General features: G+C 40.3%; 3 protein-coding genes across 6 annotated transcripts; all 3 read right to left on the bottom strand.

The window, feature by feature from the left end:
• Positions 1–635: 635 nt before the first annotated feature.
• On the bottom strand, positions 636–2,662 carry KCS4 (3-ketoacyl-CoA synthase 4). Its single transcript, XM_083063018.1, has one exon. The coding sequence runs from the start codon at positions 2,348–2,350 to the stop codon at positions 836–838; it is 1,515 nt and encodes a 504-aa protein (XP_082919144.1). The 5' UTR covers positions 2,351–2,662; the 3' UTR covers positions 636–835.
• Positions 2,663–4,494: 1,832 nt separating this feature from the next.
• On the bottom strand, positions 4,495–9,083 carry LOC109811993 (Maf-like protein). Of its 4 annotated transcripts, none has more exons than XR_014429411.1 (10): positions 8,908–9,083; positions 8,713–8,784; positions 8,543–8,617; positions 8,196–8,279; positions 7,384–7,464; positions 6,828–6,897; positions 6,600–6,691; positions 5,655–5,696; positions 5,353–5,528; positions 4,495–4,858 (listed from the first exon to the last, which is right to left on the bottom strand). XR_014429411.1 is itself a non-coding variant. In XM_020375847.3 (10 exons), the coding sequence occupies exons 1-10, from the start codon at positions 8,932–8,934 to the stop codon at positions 4,787–4,789; spliced, it is 696 nt and encodes a 231-aa protein (XP_020231436.1). In that variant the 5' UTR covers positions 8,935–9,077; the 3' UTR covers positions 4,495–4,786. The 4 variants fall into 4 exon arrangements, 3 of the variants coding, with proteins under 3 accessions (XP_020231436.1, XP_020231437.1, XP_020231438.1); XM_020375847.3 differs by having other exon boundaries at positions 5,448–5,528; positions 8,908–9,077; XM_020375848.3 differs by lacking the exon at positions 7,384–7,464 and having other exon boundaries at positions 5,448–5,528; positions 8,908–9,074.
• Positions 9,084–15,612: 6,529 nt separating this feature from the next.
• LOC145951978 (uncharacterized) lies at positions 15,613–18,489 on the bottom strand. Its single transcript, XM_083064189.1, has one exon. It carries the CDS (start codon positions 18,487–18,489, stop codon positions 15,613–15,615), a length of 2,877 nt encoding a protein of 958 aa, XP_082920315.1.

The following is an 18,489-nucleotide window of genomic DNA, read 5'->3' as shown; positions in this document are numbered from 1 at the left end:
GATCCCTTATTAGCTGTACGATAAGTTTAAATATCCAAAAATCGTTTTTGTTTAAAATATTTGTATAAAGTAACAGGAAGTGACAGTTGGTGTTTCACATTTTAAAATCCAAGTCCTATCCAGTAAACATCGCAAAACAAATTGATAATACATACATGTGTTTCAGATTACAAAACTGAATACTCTTTAATGGCTTTACTCCGTGATATATTATAATGGAAACTTATGTTACAGACAACTATTACTCTACATTGATTTAAATAAGATATTTAGGCGTTTAAGCACTTGATTTCGCCAAAATGATCCAGCAAATTGTAGTGGAAACTGCAAAGTCAACTAGAACTGGGAAAAAGACAAGAAAATTCTCAAGAAATGAAAAAGCATTGCACATGTTTAGATGGAAAAAACTTCAAGAAACCAGGCAGACAAGAAAATTCTCAAGAAATGCAAAAGCATTGCACATGTTTAGATGGAAAAAACCTTCAAGAAACCAGGCATGAGACCTCCAAGTTCGATAGGCGAAAGACCAGAAATTTTCAGAAAATCACTTGCAAATTATACATGGTGAGAAAAACAATGTTTTAAGGCTAAAAAACAATTAAAAGCAAAATGTAAAAGAGCATCAACAGGGAGAATAAAAAATCAGGAATTCCCCAATCACATTACTCCAGATACATGAATTTGACCAAATGGAAAGCCACAATCATGAATCATCAAACACAAAAGAGGTAGTGAAGTGAATTACACTATGAATCTACAACAGAGAGACAAAGGATCTGGAAACTAATGAAGGGTGCCCTGAATTCAATTGTAACCAGAGTATGACTGAACTGAACTATGTAACTATCTCCACAGGGTACCTATGAATGCAATCTTCCCATGGTCCATTAGGAGAAGGCCTGACATTTCTCAGCGCCTCCCAAACCGCACTGTTACATTTGAAACCACTTCCAAATGCAATTTGCCAAATCCTGTTGCCCTTCTTCACCCTCCCTTTGGCTTCAATGTAAGCCAACTCATACCAAATGGAGCTTGAGGAAGTGTTCCCAAACCGGTGAAGGGTCATCCTAGAAGCCTCCACATGCTCCGGAAGCAGCTGCAGGTTCTTCTCCAACTCATCAATCACAGCCCTGCCCCCAGCATGGATGCAGAAATGATCAAAAGCAAGCTTGAAATCGGGTATATAAGGTTTCACATCAGCCTTGAACAGCTTCTTCATCAACAAGGTCGTGAAAAACAAAAGCTGCTCACTAATTGGCAGCACCAAAGGACCAAGCGTGGTGATGTTGGTCTTGAGCGCTCCCCCAGCAATTGCCATCAGATCCTTAGACAAAGACACCCCCGTCTTCCCAGCATCATCCTGCTCCTGGTAGACACACCGGAAGGCCTTATCATCGGCGCCCCGGTGTGTCCTCACCACATGAACAAGCCTATACTTAGCCCGCCGGCGATCGGCGGGCTTATTAGAGAGCAACAGCGCAGCGCAGCCCACGCGAAACAAGCAATTGGGAATGAGCATGGATTTCTTGTTACCAAAGTACCAATTCTGAGTAATATTCTCAGTGCTAACAACCACAGCATAGGTGTTCCTATGGACCTGCAAAAGATCCTTGGCAAGATCAACAGCAATGACACCAGCACTGCACCCCATCCCACCTAGGTTAAAGCTCCTAATGTTACCCCTCAGCTTGTACTTATTAACAATCATGGCAGACAAAGAAGGCGTGGGGTTAAACAAGCTACAATTCACAATAAGGATACCAATATCCTTTGGTTTGAGACCGGTGCTCTGGAAGAGATTATCCAGAGCACCGAACATTACTTGTTCCGCCTCAGCCCTGGCGGCAGCCATAGAGGGCTGAGGCGGAATAGAGTGCATGGCCTCGGGAACGTAGGTCTCCTCTCCGAGGCCAGAGCGTTCGAGGATCTTGCGCTGGAAATCGAGGGAGGAATCCTCGAAGTCGCCTGTAAGGCGGGAGTGGTCCATGAAGCTTTGGAAGGGGGCCTTGAGGTGGTCGGCGGGGCGGAAGCAGGAGGAGTCGAGGAGGTAGACGGGGCGGGGGCGGGTGACGGCGTAGAGGGTGGCGCCGAAGACGAGGACGGCGGAGCAGGTGAGGATGGTGAGGAGGTTGTACTGGAGGTGGAGCCAGAGGTGGTGGAGGTCGGTGGTTTGGGAGACCTGGATGAGAGCGACGAGGATGAGTGGGGCGAGGAATAGGGTTAGGAGGTTGGAGATCAGGTAGTGGTAACCTAATTTGACGTACTTGAGATTCACGCTCTGGAGGAAATCAGGGAGGGCCATTCTGCTCTGATGCTGTTGCTGGATCTGAACTCCCACCGTCACTGTCATCTTCTCCGGGATGATGCGAATATGAATCAATGTGTCTTTCCTTGCTTTTGTCTCCTATCGATAATGAGTCCAAGCCTTCAAATGGCGCAGAGGAAGCTTCCCTGTCTCCACTGCCACCAAAACGCTGATTTCACTGTTCCGTACACTGCGCCAGCGGCACCTGGGCTCGGTTATAACAAGCTTCGCTTCCTGCCTTCCTACTCACATATGCTCCTCTGTTCCTTTAGTATTAGGTGCTCACGCAAGTAATTTCCGTTTTTTTACTCTCGGATTTAATCTAAATGCCAAATGCTTCTTATTCTACTACTTATCAGTTATCACCACACATTATCGCATCACATAAATAATTTCAGGTTTAGTCTTAACTTACAATACTCCATTGTTATAAGATTTTATTTTGGAGAGTAATTATATTAAAGGAATTTTTTGAGCTAAAATGATTCTGAATACCATAAATAAAATCTTAGGTAATATTTTAACATTAAAGATGAAATTCTTCTGATAAATATTTACTAATCATCAATTTGACAAGTAAATATGTAAATAATATTTTAATCCGTGTAATACAGATACAGAATATTTATTATATAAAAATTAAATTAAATAAGAAATTTCTAAAAATTTCCTGGTTGAAGAAATCTTTTTTTAAAATGTTGTATGAAAAATATTTATGTTTAATATATAAGAGTTGATTATGTTGAATATTTAAAGTTGATTTTTTTAGTCTTATAATTTTAAAAAAATTATTTTATTTTTCATATTCAAATTTTATCAAAAAATTTGTCAAGGTCGTATAAAATCTACTTATTAATAATAAAAATATCACATTAAATTCAGTTGATATGATATAATTATCTCAATCTGTCATTTTTTAATATATTATTGATGATATAAAAGATTATAATAAAAATTTTTTAAATCATAACATTAAAATCAATAATTTTAAATTTGAAAAAAAAATTATTCTAAATTTTAACTAGAAACATTTTTAATCCTTTATTAATTACTCAGTTGTATCCTCTTCCAATAAAATAATGGAGGATATTCGTTTTCTATAAAAAAAAAATACTTGTTATTTTATTTTAAAATTAAAATTAATAATGTGCATGTTAAGTGCGTGTTTGATTTTCATTTTTAAACGTAAATTTTTCTCTCCACACACACTAATTAATGACAGTCCGAGACAAACTGATTATGATGTCACAGAAACTGGACTGAGCCCAGATATTGTACTATTAAACAAGTGGACTTTGAAAGCTAAGGATGGGATGATGTAAGGTTGGTGAATTCTGGCCAGCAGAAATTGTTGATTTCAATCAAATGGCCTGAATAGAAAAAGACATTGTTTATTCAGAGGACAAATCGATTTCTTCAATCCATGGGAGGACCAGTTAGCAACGTTACGTCATTCACGACATTTTCAACAACTATTATCAAATTAATATATGAACCACGCTTTTGGGGGCAGCTAATTTTTTATTTCGAAATTATATTTTGCAGACACGTTTACCTTTTTAAACTCTTCGCAAACTAGACTTGCTTGAATCTGAACCATTCAGAAAATGCATATTTGAAAACTTAATAAGGTGCGTGTACCTATCGGTACTCTTACACAAGATAAACAAGAACGAAATTCTTGCTATTTTCTCACGCTTTGATAGAGACCGAAAATAAATGTGAGAGAGTAAATGCAAGGGGGAATTCTAGAAGTGCTGGAAATGGAATACAGGTCACCTCATTAAATTATGGAGGGCTATGATTCTTGACAACAAACAAGCCATGCTTTACAAGTCAGTCCAGGGAATTGCCAACAACCCGCGGCAATGTTCGCAAATTACCTAAATAATTCAAATGCATAAAAACTATCAAAAATAATTCGAAGGGGAGCATGATTAATATATAGATTATAGAACCCCAAAATCAAAGATTTGGGTTATCCCTCTGCCGTCAGCGGATTTTTTTAAAACATAATTTATTCTAGGATTTTCCACAATTCAATCACGCATTGCATTTGCATAGTCGATGACATAACTGACTAAACTTCGCAGCCAAAAGTGTCCAAGAAGAAAAAAAATACTACAATATTTTCGATGTCATCCTTAATTTCAGTATGCAAGTATTTCCAACCACCCGGACTGACTATGTATCTGAATCCGAATAAAATCAATTCACATGACTGCAGATGTCAACATGCTAAACCAATGAATAGTCGCAATACAGCATTATGCTACCAATAAAACATGGGCCAATTGATTAACTTTGATCAGAATACCCAATAAAGTTCAGACATAACTGCCACACACAGTACAACCCAGCCTAACCATAACTATGACCAGAAAAGACAGCACTGAGTTTAGGAAATGTTGACAAGAAAGGCCAAGGTTCACAAATTAAGCCATTACTTAACAGTCACACAAGGTGGAACGGTAGCTCAAGCTACAGGGCCTCCTTCAACAGTTTCTCAGTCAGACTTTTGGGGAGTCCCATCACACTGTCCGTTGTCCCTACCTGCAAATACACATATATTTATAATTCATTTACAGTCGATAGGAACTAGAAAGTAAAATACCAGCAAGACTGTCCCAGCGGGAAACTAGCTAGGCAAACATGGAAGTTTCACTAAGATTTCAGGATAACCAAGATGCAAATTCATCCATGTAGTGAATCATAACTAGTCGGAAAACTCTTGGTCGTTGTCATTGTTGTAGTTTTGCTTCAGTTTGAGTGGTAACGAAATCAAAAGCTAAACTAGATATGCTCCAGAAACAAATATGTAGCCAGCAAAACTTAATAAATTAAAGATTCTTTTTAACAACAGATATATAGTTTTAAATGGTGAACACTGAATAATGGAATACTGGCACTTCATACTAAAAAGTAACAAGTAAAAAAAGCTAATTGCTTAGTATAAACCCAAAAGAAGCATTCATTTGACACCAGATATTGGATGGCAACATCTATAAATTAAACTACTAGCATGCAGACAGGGTCATGAGTCTGACTTGTCCATGTCCCCGAAGATCAAGGCAGCATGTCCCCCCATGGCTATTATTAAGATGCACTGACATTCCTAACTACACAAGAGGTGTTAACCAACCACTTCTTTGACAAACGGCAGTATTAAAGGGTGCTCTATTAGCAGGCCCCCGGCAACATTGAGAGTAACTCCCTCATCAACCTGAATAAGAAAAGGATTAAAAAGCATATTAGCTACTCGACTAAGCAACGAAAGTCAGCTCAGACCAGAAGCACTGTCTATATAAGAAACATACACAAAACAACCACAACAAGAAACAATGCATACCAGCTTCTCAATGATTTCTTCAGGTATTTCATTGAAATTTATCTGCAAAACATCACAGTACAAAATCAACAGTCATGTGGCAACCGTGAATATCACTGCCAAAAATCATAAAACTGAAGGTTCACACACCCAAATTTGAAAAAAGTAAGTTCCTTCCATTAGTGTTGTGAGAAAAAGTCAGAGTAATCAAGATTAAAATAATAGAGGTTTTGATTTATCTTGGAAACAGAAATCAGCAGCAAACATATCCTATATGGTAGTAATTGTTAAAATCATCGAGCAAGCACAGGAAGTACTATTATTATCGAAACAGAATAGCAGGAAAACAAAATCTGGCATAGGGTACTAATGGTATCAATGTGATTGTCGTCTAGCATGCAGTAATTGATATTGTACTTTTCCCACTCAGGTTTTATTGGGAAACTAATTGTCAAATTTTTGCACCAATTAAAAAACTGGTGGCTCAGCTCCAAAACTTTCTCAGGTTTGGTAAATGATCAGCCTAATGTCATCTTTTCATGCTTCACTAGTAATGATTTTTCACCGTAGCCATTAGCCAATCCCTTGGAAATATTTATCCCCACAAAAGGAACAAGGTGAAAAGCTCATCTTATCTTCATCTAGGTAATACAAGTCAGCTGCTATCCCAACAAGGGATTGTTCCTGACAAGTTATTTGGACATGAACATTTTATAGAGAAGTAGCAAAGGTTAGAACCACGTTTGAGTTCTGATGTCTCCCTTTTATCAGAAGAGTAGGGAACCTTTGTGTGTAATTATTAGCATAGTTGAAAGTAAAAGTCAGAGTTAGACTTCCCTGACTGTTTATTGGACAAGTATTGGTATCATACTGGATAGAGAATCAGTTTTGAACTTTTGTCAGACAATACAGGAGATGGACTGGATAATAATCATCCAAGAGAGCAAAGGTAGGGGCAAATAATACCTCCACACGATCTGATTCTCCCTTTCTCAATCCTGTTTTGAGGTTAGTAACTAGTACAGAACTCACTGTGGCAGCACGCCCTCCAGAATAATCTGAAATTGTATAGAGTCGTTAAATATGAATATATAGGAGGTGATTAGAAGTTCATGCTCACTGGAAGGGTGAGAGAGAGAAAAAGAGGAAACATTTATTAGTTGATAAATGATAGGAATATAACATTAAGCATACCTTTCAAGAATTGTCGAGCTTCTTCTTTGCCAGCTGGCTTTTCCCTAATCACACCTTCATACACCACCACCTCCAAATCATTTGACAAGGAATGTAAGCCATAAGCAAACATTGAGTCAAAGAAGAAAAGAAACTAGAGAATTTATGCTACAAACTAATCTTGTCACCATAAGGCCATTTATTTATGAGGGTGGCGAGCATGAATTTGCACGTTTGGGCATTAAAGAGAATGGAGGTCATTTAGGCTTCCTTAATACAAGGAAATGAAGGAATCAATTTGTATGGAGACTTTGGACTGGAATATTTTAGATTATTAATAAACACTAGTCAATTACAGTCCATAAACGAAAGAAAAGACTTCAGTATTTATTAACATCCACAAGTATGGAAGAGAAGGGAGAGAGATTGTTAGGAAGGAAGCAGTGATAACATTATTGAAATTTTAATGACTTGCCCTTCAAAAGTTTTTTATTAGATGCTGCTCATGCATGGTGATATTTTGAAGAGATACTATGGCAAACTAGAAAAGAAGTATTAAGAAGAATATGGTGTATACTTGGTCACAGGTAATTAATAACGTTGGCTCAGCATCCTTTAAGTAGTCATCAACAGGGAGCCTTTGTAAGATGGCTTCTGCCTAAGGAAAAAATTAACAGCAGCTAAAATAAGTGCGCAAGTATCAGCTGCACAACTATAAGATAACAGTGGCATTTTATAAATTTGTAACAATTACATAACCTCAGCAGGTAACAACTTCAAATAGAGGACAACACTAGCAGAAACCATGAAATAATTTTTTGAAAAAATAGAGACCACTTGTGTGACAGTCAAAAACAATGAACATGATACCCAAGAACTTACTACTTATTGCACTTATTATTTTATGAGGAGCAGAGTACTCAATAATACAAACATGTCTTAAATATAATAGAAGCACATAGAATCAGAACCCCAATATTAACAAATGAACAGCATAAAACCTCCACTTCTGTACTAAATTTTAAAGAACACAATAGCAATATTCATTCAAAATGTTAGAAAGATAGTAGCGTGAGGATACTATGATGAATTTTGGTAGTTCCCTCAAATATACACATGAGAACTGAAAACAAGAAGGAAGAAGAAGAAAACTGAAATGTTTATGAATTATGGCAATTTCACCTAGACAGCATTTGGTCTGCTCTTATGGAAAGGCTCATATTTCATCATTTCTTCCTAAGAATAGCCAAAGAAGCAGGATCTGTAATGTGCAAACTGGAGTACCCACTAAATCCTCTACAAAAAGTCAAAAACTGTATATCCTCAATTAATAAATGGCCCAGGTGACAAAGAACCTAAAAACCATTAACTAAGGAGAACGCAACATACTGTGTCTGCCGCAATTAAAATAGTTGGTTCATCAACCCCCTCTTGATTACTGGTAGTTTGAAGTTTGGATATAATGGCATTGGCCTGACATGTAATTCACATTCACAATCAGAGAACAATTGATCTCAAAACACGCCCTTCCATTAAGAAAAGGCACCAAAACAGTTGACATCAGAAAGCAATTATTTATAGCATATACTCTCTAGCAGAATTGGTACGTGTTTGGAAATGTAATCAAATCGCAATAAAAGTAAGCAATTATTTATTTAAAATAAGCTGAACCAAACACACATCACAACCAAATCACAATCTAATCTCAAACATCACATGACTGACAGTACACAAACCTTGGCTTCGGCGAGAGCCATAACTAACTCTTCCGGAGATTCCTTCCGGATGCTCTTTTCATCAATATCTGCAGTCTAAACGAAACCGTCACTGAAGATTAACAAATTAAAGCTAAACAAAACCTGAAACGACGAAACATAGAGGAAATGGCTCAGAGATATGAAGCAACCATTAGTGTGAATTGGTATCCCATTTCGGATAATATCTTGCGGCGCGCGACTGAGGATGAACCTAGTATAATCTGCGAATAGCGGGAGTTGAAAGCGAGAAGGAATGAGTAGTGAGGAAACAGTGTGCAGCAATGCAAAACGCAGAAAATTGCGTGGAAGATGGAAGAGAAACCCTAGGTCGAAAGGAAGAGTACCTTGTAGGAAGAAGTGGAAGGTTCCATCGCAAGCTCTCCACGGAATCGAATGGATTGGAATTCGGAAGGGAAGCTATAACTACACAGAGTAACTGCACTCCAACCCAAATTAAAATTAAAATTCAATTTGGAATTTCGAAAATACAACTTCGTCTTCTGTTGTTACTTTTTTTTTTTTTTTTTTTTTTTTCTGTACGCTAGCAGTATAATGAACTCACCAAAGAAAAATATATCGTAGAATGAGAAATGATAATAATTAGTTAAATTTATTAAAAAATATATATAATTTGGTAAATCACATATTCTATGCGATGATTATTTTTCATTAACTGTTCTCATCGAGAAATAGTCATTTGTTACCTTTGCTCGATAAAATCTACTTGTTAGTTGTGATATGCTACTTGTTATCTATTACTCCTAGTTATTACACTCATTAGAATTTAGAGATGATAAGAAAATTTACATTTAGGATTGAGGTCCGCTATGAAGTTTAAATAAATAATTGAATGATTATCTATTTAGAGCGTGTTTGGAAAACTGTTTTTCGAAAATGTAAAAATATACTTTTCAAAGCACTAAAATATAAAGTAACTATTTTTATGACGTATGTTTGTCAAATTTTAACAATAAAACAAATACACACTTAGTAATGTGATGAGAATAGATAGTAAAACACTCATACTTACATTTTAAAAATAATAAAAATACTCTTTATTATTATATAAAGTAATTTAGTTTAATTTATTTTTATACTAAATATGTGTCAATTATTTGAATATTATCTTTTTTATCGTAAAATCATCAATAATCCATTCATAATAAGATTCTTTACAAAATTATTTTAAATAAAAATTGTACCTGTATGAGGATACACCAAATAGTCTTCCTGTGTTCTGAAGGCCGAACGAACGCTCCAATCCGATATGAGTGAAAGGGTTTGTACCTGCAAAAGGCACTCCAACGCTCAAGTCAGCACGGGCACAGAAATCTAGGATAATTAATGAACAGTGACGTTACCTTTTGACCTGAGCTATTTATATTGACGATCGTGGGCTTTGGACCTTATGGGCCCTGTAAAAACTTACCGTATTAGGTAATATTTCTTAATCAGCTAATTAACCTTTAATGGTTTATTAAAGATAATTAATAGAGATAAGCCGAACCAGGTGGCCGATTGGCAATCGGCCACCTGATTCGGTCCCTCGGTAACCGATAAGAGGGTGGCTAAACGCCCCTACCCGTACACTGCCCCCCAGCCTTAAAGGAAAGCGGAATTTTCTTTAAGGGTAAAATGGAGATGGCGGTTAGGGTAAGATGAAGAGGCGTGCGTTTATAATCGTTGGATCTCGGAAATCAAACGGTTATAATTTTTCAACACTTTTAAAATTTCCCGCTTCTCTTAAAATCTATAAATAGGTTAGATTGTAGGACCATTCGCACGTATTATTCTAATCCGAGTTGTGCTAATTCGAGCGCTTAAGAGCCGATCCGATTATCCCTCTTGCTTTTGTGAAGAAATTGGGAAGTTTTTATTACCATGGTTGATATTTCTTCAAGTTCTTCGGCTGACAGCTCTCGGTCATCGTCCTCCGAGGGGTCCTCGTCCAGTAGATCAAGTTACTCCAAATTGACTCAGTCCCCCATTGATGCCGATAGACCAGATGAAGGCAACGATTCTTCAGAAGAAACTTCTACTAGTGGAAGTGAAGAAGTCGAAGAAAAAACAAAACGGGTAGCAACCCGTCAACGATATGGCCCCTCTGATGTGCCTGGATACGAGTGGGTGAACGGGGAAGTCACTTCTTATTATTCTCGGTATCAGGATACACAAATGATTACTAATCTTCTAGATTACACTAACTGTCTGAACTTTAACACCCACGAAAATCCCTACCCGATTGGGATTCGGTCATGCCGAAATAATGCCTTTCCAAATCCTGACATGGTCTGCCTTGATCAAAGTGGTGGAAAGATGGAATCATTCTACATATATGACTGTCTTCTTCGGGATCTCAAAGTCAAATTGCCATTTGATGAGTTTACTATAGGAGTGCTGAGAGTGTTGAACGTGGCCCCTACTCAATTGCATCCTAACAGCTGGGCACAATTACAGGGCTTCAAACACTTGTGTAAATGTCTCCATATTAAGCCTTCTCCACTTCTTTTTCTATACTTCTATTCGTCCCGGCCGACTATTTTGGCGAAATGGCACTCCCTAAGCCGAGTCAGTGATCGACTATTGTTGGATAGTTTTACTTCATCGTATAAGAATTTCAAGGTCGGATTCTTCCGAGTGACCATACGGCCGAACAGGCGACGTTTCTTCTTTGATGATGATGGGAAGAGCCTATTCCCTTTATACTGGACGCGTACCCCTCGGCCTTACGACGTAGTACCGAAAAAGATGTTGACGGCCGAAGAACGAACAGATTTAAAATTATTAATGCGCCTTCCTCGGCGTTTGCCAACTAGATCACTTATCAATTTGATAGTGTCTCCTCGTTGGTGGGCCGACCTGATCGGTATGCTATTTATCCTCTCACCTTTACCATCTTAATTCCTATTGATGTTTACTTAATCTTTCTTGCAGGAATCATGGTTAAGAGTGGTGTTGATGACCTGAATATTCGACATCTCCTTGCTGCAAGAGTGAAGGAGGCTCGGCAATCGAGGGAAATCGGCACTTCAGCTGTTGCATCTTCCCCCCGTCCCAACACTGATAACCGTCTGCCCCCTCCTCCGGAACGCAAAAAGAAGGGCAAAAAAGGGAAGGAAACCACCCGAGAGCATAAGAAAAGGAAGAGCTCTGATGATCAACCGGAGCAATCGAAGAAATCCAAGTCAATGCCTGAGTTATCTCCCAATCGTACCATTATTGTGGTGCCTCCTCAGCTGATGTCTCGGGCCTTTCTTAGTGAAGATGCTCCGGCAGAGTCAGTGATTCGGCCTGATATTGTTTCTCCATTCGGGCAAGAATTTTTGGCAAGCTTAGATGTGAGAGCCAAATGGAGGTTATTCTGCGAAGTGCAAACTCGTTCATTGGCTTTAGCTCATCACCTTGCTATGGAGCCTCTTGGCGAGGTCATGAATTTAAAGCAAAGTCTCGAGGAGGCCGAAAAGACTGCAGCCGAGGCGATTTCGGTCAATGAAGAGATGACCGCTAAAAATAAGGATCTAGCTGCCGAGTTAAATGCCGTTCGGCGAGAGAATGATACCCTGCGCTTGGATCTTCAAAAAATGACCAATGAAGGACGTCGCCGAGTGGAAGAAGCTGAAGCTACGTATAATGCCCTCAAAGAGCAGGCTAAAGAGAAGATAGTTTCTCAACATGAAGCAGGGTTCAAACAGGCCGTTCGGCAGGCTAGGCACTTTGGTCAATTTGAAGAAGATTTTGAGTTTGACATGACTCAAGATTTCTATAAGGGGTCTCTCATGTCTTTTGCTGATATGCCCGAGGAAGGTGAGCCGGACGATGCCGACCGAAATGTTACTTCCCGAGGAGAGGATGATGCTGAAACTTCTGAAGAGAACACGATGGACGAAGGTAACCCTGGGCCCGATACTGAGATCGAGGGAAATCCTGAAACCACCATCCAGGCTGACTCAACCCACACTCCTGAAGAGTAGCGTTTAGGTTTTTCTTTGCCGCAACTTTTAATTCTCTGTAATCCGGAGGCCAATAGAGCCTTCTTTTGAATGCAATGATATTTCTCTTCAGAAATTCACTTTACTCAGTTAATATTCAAGTATTTGTCTTTAATTAAGATAACCATTCGTACTCCAAATTCTTAAACCGAAATAATTTCTCAAATGTACTCTTTTTTAAACAAAACCGAAGGACTTTGCCTTAAATTTATACTTTGTTAGTAAAACTGGAGTGATTTGCCTTGGGCATGTTTCATTCTTAAGCAAACCGAACAAACTTGTTTCGGATTTATGCCTTTTCTTGACAAATCCGAACGGGTTTACTTCGGATTTGTACTCTTCTCTTTGACAGATCCGAACGGGTTTACTTCGGATTTGTGCTGTTTTCTTTGACACATCCGAACGGGTTTACTTCGGATTTGTGCTCTTTTTTGGACAAAACCGAACAAACTTGTTTCGGATTTTGGCATTTTCTTTGACAAATCCGAACAAGCTTAATTCGGATTTATCCCTTTTCTTTGACAAATCCGAACGGGTTTACTTCGGATTTGTGCTGCTTTCTTTGACACATCCGAACGGGTTTGCTTCGGATTTGTGCTCTTTTTTGGACAAAACCGAACAAACTTGTTTCGGATTTGGGCCTTTTCTTTGACAAATCCGAACAAGCTTACTTCGGATTTATCCCTTTTGTTTGACAAATTCGAACGGGTTTACTTCGGATTTGTGCTCTTTTTTGGACAAAACCGAACAAACTTCTTTTGAATTGCGTCTTGCCGTTCCTTGCACTCTCCATACCAAGTCGCCCTCCTTGAAACTTCTCTTGATAAGGTTGGAGTTAAACCTACGAGCCATCCTCTGTTTGCAAGCTTCTGCTATGATCTCGGCTCGAACACGTACTTCATCGACCATATCAACTTCAGCTCGAAGAGAAATATCATTAGTGTTTTCTTGAAAATATTGTCGCTGAAAAGATGGTTCGCCCACCTCAACAGGTACCATGGCATCTGTGCCATACGTAAGCCGAAAGGGTGTTTCTTTAGTTGTGGACTGAGGTGTACACCGGTACGCCCATAAAACTTCTAATAACTCCTCTGCCCAAGCTCCTTTAGCGTCTCCCAATCGTTTCTTTAATTCTCCAAGGATTACTTTGTTTGCTGCTTCTGCTTGTCCATTGACTTGCGGGTGTTCGACCGAGGTGAACCTATGCTTGATACCGAGATCCTGAATGAACCGATTAAGTTTTTGATCGGTGAACTGCAAACCATTGTCAGTGACAAGTGCATATGGAATGCCAAAACGGGTGATGATGTTTTTCCATAAAAACTTTTGAACATTGGCTGCTGTGATACTGGCAAGCGGCTCGGCCTCGACCCATTTCGTGAAATAATCTACAGCAACCAACAAAAATTTGCACTGACCCTTGGCGATTGGGAAGGGTCCAAGAATATCCATCCCCCACATTGCGAATGGCCAAGGCGAACTAATGCCATGAAGTTCTTCAGCCGAAGCGTGGATAAGGTTACCATGCCGCTGACACGATACACAATGCTTTACAAACTTTACACAATCTTCCCTGAGAGTAGGCCAGTAGTATCCGGCCCGAAGCACTTTAGTTGCTAAAGTTCGTCCTCCCGAATGGAAACCACATATCCCTTCATGCATCTCTCTCAATATGTAATTAGCTTGTTCTGTGTCGACGCATTTCAGCAACGGAGCCGAGAATCCTCTTCTATACAAGTCTCCTCCAATCCCGACATATCTAGCGGTCTGCGTTCGGAGCTTTTTAGCCACCGTTGGGTCAGATGGTAGGGTACCATGCTCAAGATAATCTATTATCTCGGTGATCCATGTACGAACAGACCCCTCTACTACTAAACATTCAGCAGCTACCACACTTGGCACTTCAAGATCCAAGTGAAGTGTGGTTCGTAACTGCCCAGGTTTTCTGGTACTGCTTGCCAATCGAGCCAACTGGTCCACCCTCGCATTGTGTTCTCTTGGTGTGTGCTTTACGTAAACTTCTTCAAACGTATCGCGTATTTTTTGAAACAAATGGTAGTATTTCAACAAGTTTGCATCTTTGACCTGAAAATTATCATTCACTTGTTCGGCTACAACTTTTGAATCAGTCCAGCACTCCAATCGGTTAACACCAATCTCTCGTGCAAGCCTTAAGCCAGCCAATAACGCTTCATATTCGGCCTGATTATTTGAAGCCTTGAACGCAAATCGTAATGATTGCTATAGGATTAATCCTGTTGGTCCCTCCAAAATTATACCTGCTCCACTGCCTTGATTGTTGGAGGAACCATCCACATGTATCATCCATAAATCGTTGACAAAACAACCCCTCGGCTGCAACTCATTGATAAAGTCCACCAAGCATTGAGACTTGATTGGTCCTCTAGGTTGGAAACAAATGTCGAACTCCGATAACTCAATAGACCAAGCCATCATCCTTCCTGCCAACTCAGGTTAACGTAGTACTTTAGCTATTGGGCAATCGGTTCGAACAATAATTTGGTGACTCTGAAAATATTGCCGGAGGCGCCGAGCGGTGTGAACCAGCCCTAGTGCCACTTTTTCCAAGAGCTGGTACCTTGTCTCGGCCTCTTGTAACATACGGCTGACGAAGTAAATGGGCTGCTGTCCTTCCTTTTCTTGAATTAGAACTGTGCTTATTGTATCATTTGACACACACAAGTAAACCACAATTGGTACTTCTGGATCGGGCTTAGAAAGGACTGGTGGGGAACCGAGGCGTTCCTTTAAAGTCTGGAAAGCCTTCTCACATTCATCGGACCATTCAAACTTGTTTACTTTTCTCAACAATCTCACCATAGGTTTCGTTATTTCAGCTAAACATGGGAGAAATCGGGATAACGCTGTAAGCCGACCTGCTAGCTGTTGAACTTGTTTAAGGGTCTTAGGGCTTATCATGTTGACGATTGCCATACATTTGTCAGGATTTGCTTCGATTCCCCTGACCGAAAGCATGAAGCCGAGGAACTTTCCTCCGGACACTCCAAACACGCATTTCTCCGGATTGAGCCTCATATCTTACTTGCGCAACTGTTGGAAAATTTCCGAAAGATCCATTGCATGCCGATCAACGTTTCTGGATTTTACAACCATGTCATCCACATATACCTCCATATTCTTGCCTATTTGATGTTGAAACACTTTATTCATCAACCTTTGGTACGTTGCCCCTGCATTCTTCAACCCAAACGGCATTACCCGATAGCAGTAATTGGCCGAATCGGTTATGAAGGCTGTCTTTTCCTCGTCGCGGGCATGCATGGGAATTTGGTTGTATCCCGAGTAAGCATCAAGAAAAGTCAACATCTCATGTCCTGAGGCTCCATCAACTAATCGATCTATGTTTGGAAGTGGATAGGCATCCTTAGGGCATGCCTTGTTGAGACTTGTGTAATCAGTGCACATTCTCCACTTTCCATTCGACTTTTTCACCATCACCACATTTGCCAGCCAAGTGGTGTAATGGACCTCCCAAATGAATCCGGCCTCAAGCAACTTGGCAACCTCCATTTCAACTGCGAGTTTTCTTTCGGTCCCCATTTTTCTTTTACGCTGCGCGTTTGGTTTTGCTTCGGCACATACTGATAACTTATGACACATGATTTTTGGGTCTACACCCGGCAGGTCAGAAGGTGTCCATGCAAAGAGATCTTTATTCTCCTTTATAACTTTACATAGGGCCGAGCGATCATTTTCGGAGATTTTGGCACCGATGTACGTAACCTGCTCAGGGTATGAACCTATTTGGAACTGCACTTTTGACTCAATCGGCTCCACCCTTTCTTCATTATTCATTCTAGGATCAAGATCCCATATGGCCTCGTCTACAGTTGCCGAAGCGTTCACAACATGAATTCTGTTTGACTTGAATTTTCTTTCTTCCAACGGCAAAACTCGCAAACTAGCATAATAACATTCTCTCGCTGCCTTCTGATCAGCATGAATTGTGATTACTTTTCCTTGGTCGGATGGAAACTTCATCGCCAAATGTGGTGTTGAAACGATAGCTCCCAATGCATTCAAAGACGGTCTGCCGATGAGGATATTATATGAGGTACTTGCATCCACCACAATATATTTTACCTGAACTTCTCTGCTTTCCTGTTCGTCAAAACAAAAGCGTGTGAAGAGTTTGATGTAACCCTTGGTACTGACCCTCTCTCCTGCAAAACCAACCAACGGATCGTCATAGGGAAGCAATTCTTTTTCAGAAATGCCCAACTGCTTGAATGTGTTCCAATATATGATATCTGCCGAACTGCCCTGATCAATCAATGTTTTCTTGACGATGCAATTGTGAATTTCTACACTGATGACCATCGGATCATCTTGCTCTGGGTCAATGCCTTTGAAGTCAGCATCAGTGAAGGTTATTGCTGGCAATCGCCGAGATGACTGTCTATGAACAGTGTTGACCGATCGGATAGCTCGGAGATGTCTCTTTTGGGCCGAAGAAGTTGTGCCCCCGCCCGCAAAGCCACCAGCAATAGTATTGATAACCCTCCTATGCGAAGGTGCCGAGTCATCTTTTCTTTCGCGCGACCTGCTTCTTTCACGTCGAACTCTATCAGAGGTTTTATCAGAACGGTCTTGCCTGTGCCGATCTTGATACCTGGGTTGATATGAACGATTCTGGGATGAACCTGATCGGTCCACAAAGTTATGCAGTTTTCCTTGCTTAATCAAGTCTTCAATCTTATCTTTAAGGGCCGCACATTCATTAGTTGAGTGTCCACGATTCCGATGATACCGACAAGATTTGCTAGTATCTGCCCGTGGTGGAGTGGAAGCCCTCTTCGGAATTGTCAACACTTCAGACGCCAAAGCCTGTTCGAGGACCGCCGCGCGGTTGGCATTAAGCGGAGTGTACTGAGTATACTTCGGACCCCGGATAGGCCGCTCCCAAAGGGATATTTCTTTGCCTCGCCCCCTGTATGATTGTTCTACCGGTTTTTCAGATTTTGTGGACTGCTCGGCTCGGGCCTGATTTCTGAATTCTGCCAACTCCTCCATCTGCATGTACTTATCAGCCCTCCTACGTAAGTCGTTCATGTCCGAAGGAGGCTTTTTACAGATGTTGTTGACGAATGGGCCTGGTTTCAAAGCTGTTGTAAGATGATGTAGCGCCACAGCTGGGTTGAGATCTCTGATTTCCAAAGTAGCCTTGTTGAACTGATCCATAAACGCCCGAAGAGACTCCTTTTTGTCCTGTCTAAGACTAACCAGAGATAAAGACGTTAGACTATGAGGGCGACTCGTCGCAAATTGGATAGTGAACTGTGATGACAATGTGTTGAAGGAATCTATTGAATTGGGTGGGAGACGAGTGAACCAGCTGAGAGCTCTGCCTTTGAGGGACGTAGGAAAGATCCGACACAACGCAGCGTCATCGGTCGTACTCAGAGTTACCTGTGTCAGAAAAACATCTAAATGTTCATCAGGATCAGTGGTACCATCATATTTGTCAATAGGTAAAGCCTTCCAATTATCCATTAAAGGGAGTTGCATAATGGAGGGAGTAAACGGATGTCGGTGTGATCCGACAGTGGTTATATCTGCAGGACGACCCACAGTAGGTAAGGCCGAAGGGAACCTCTCAGGGGCTACTGCTGAAGCATGAGGAACCGATGTATGGACCGCGTGAGATTGATACGACCCTTGAGTTTGTGTGTTGGTGATATGAGTAGGCTTCCATGTTGTATCCTGACTTTTCAATGCTTCATTCTCAGCCCTAAAGGCCGAAAACTCTCTTGCATCCTTCTCTCTTTGTTGTTTCATTAATTCCATTTCTTGTTTCAGCAAACGCACTGTTTCAGAGAGATTGGTTTCATCCACCACTTCCACATGCTCCTCAATGGGACGATCTTGCGTGTTTGTTCTCCTAGTTATCGGCAT

This window comes from Cajanus cajan, chromosome 9 (genome assembly GCF_000230855.2).
Source record: "Cajanus cajan strain Asha chromosome 9, NIPB_CcT2T_4, whole genome shotgun sequence".
Lineage (NCBI taxonomy): Eukaryota > Viridiplantae > Streptophyta > Magnoliopsida > Fabales > Fabaceae > Cajanus > Cajanus cajan.
This window is presented reverse-complemented; position numbering and strand designations above follow the sequence as displayed.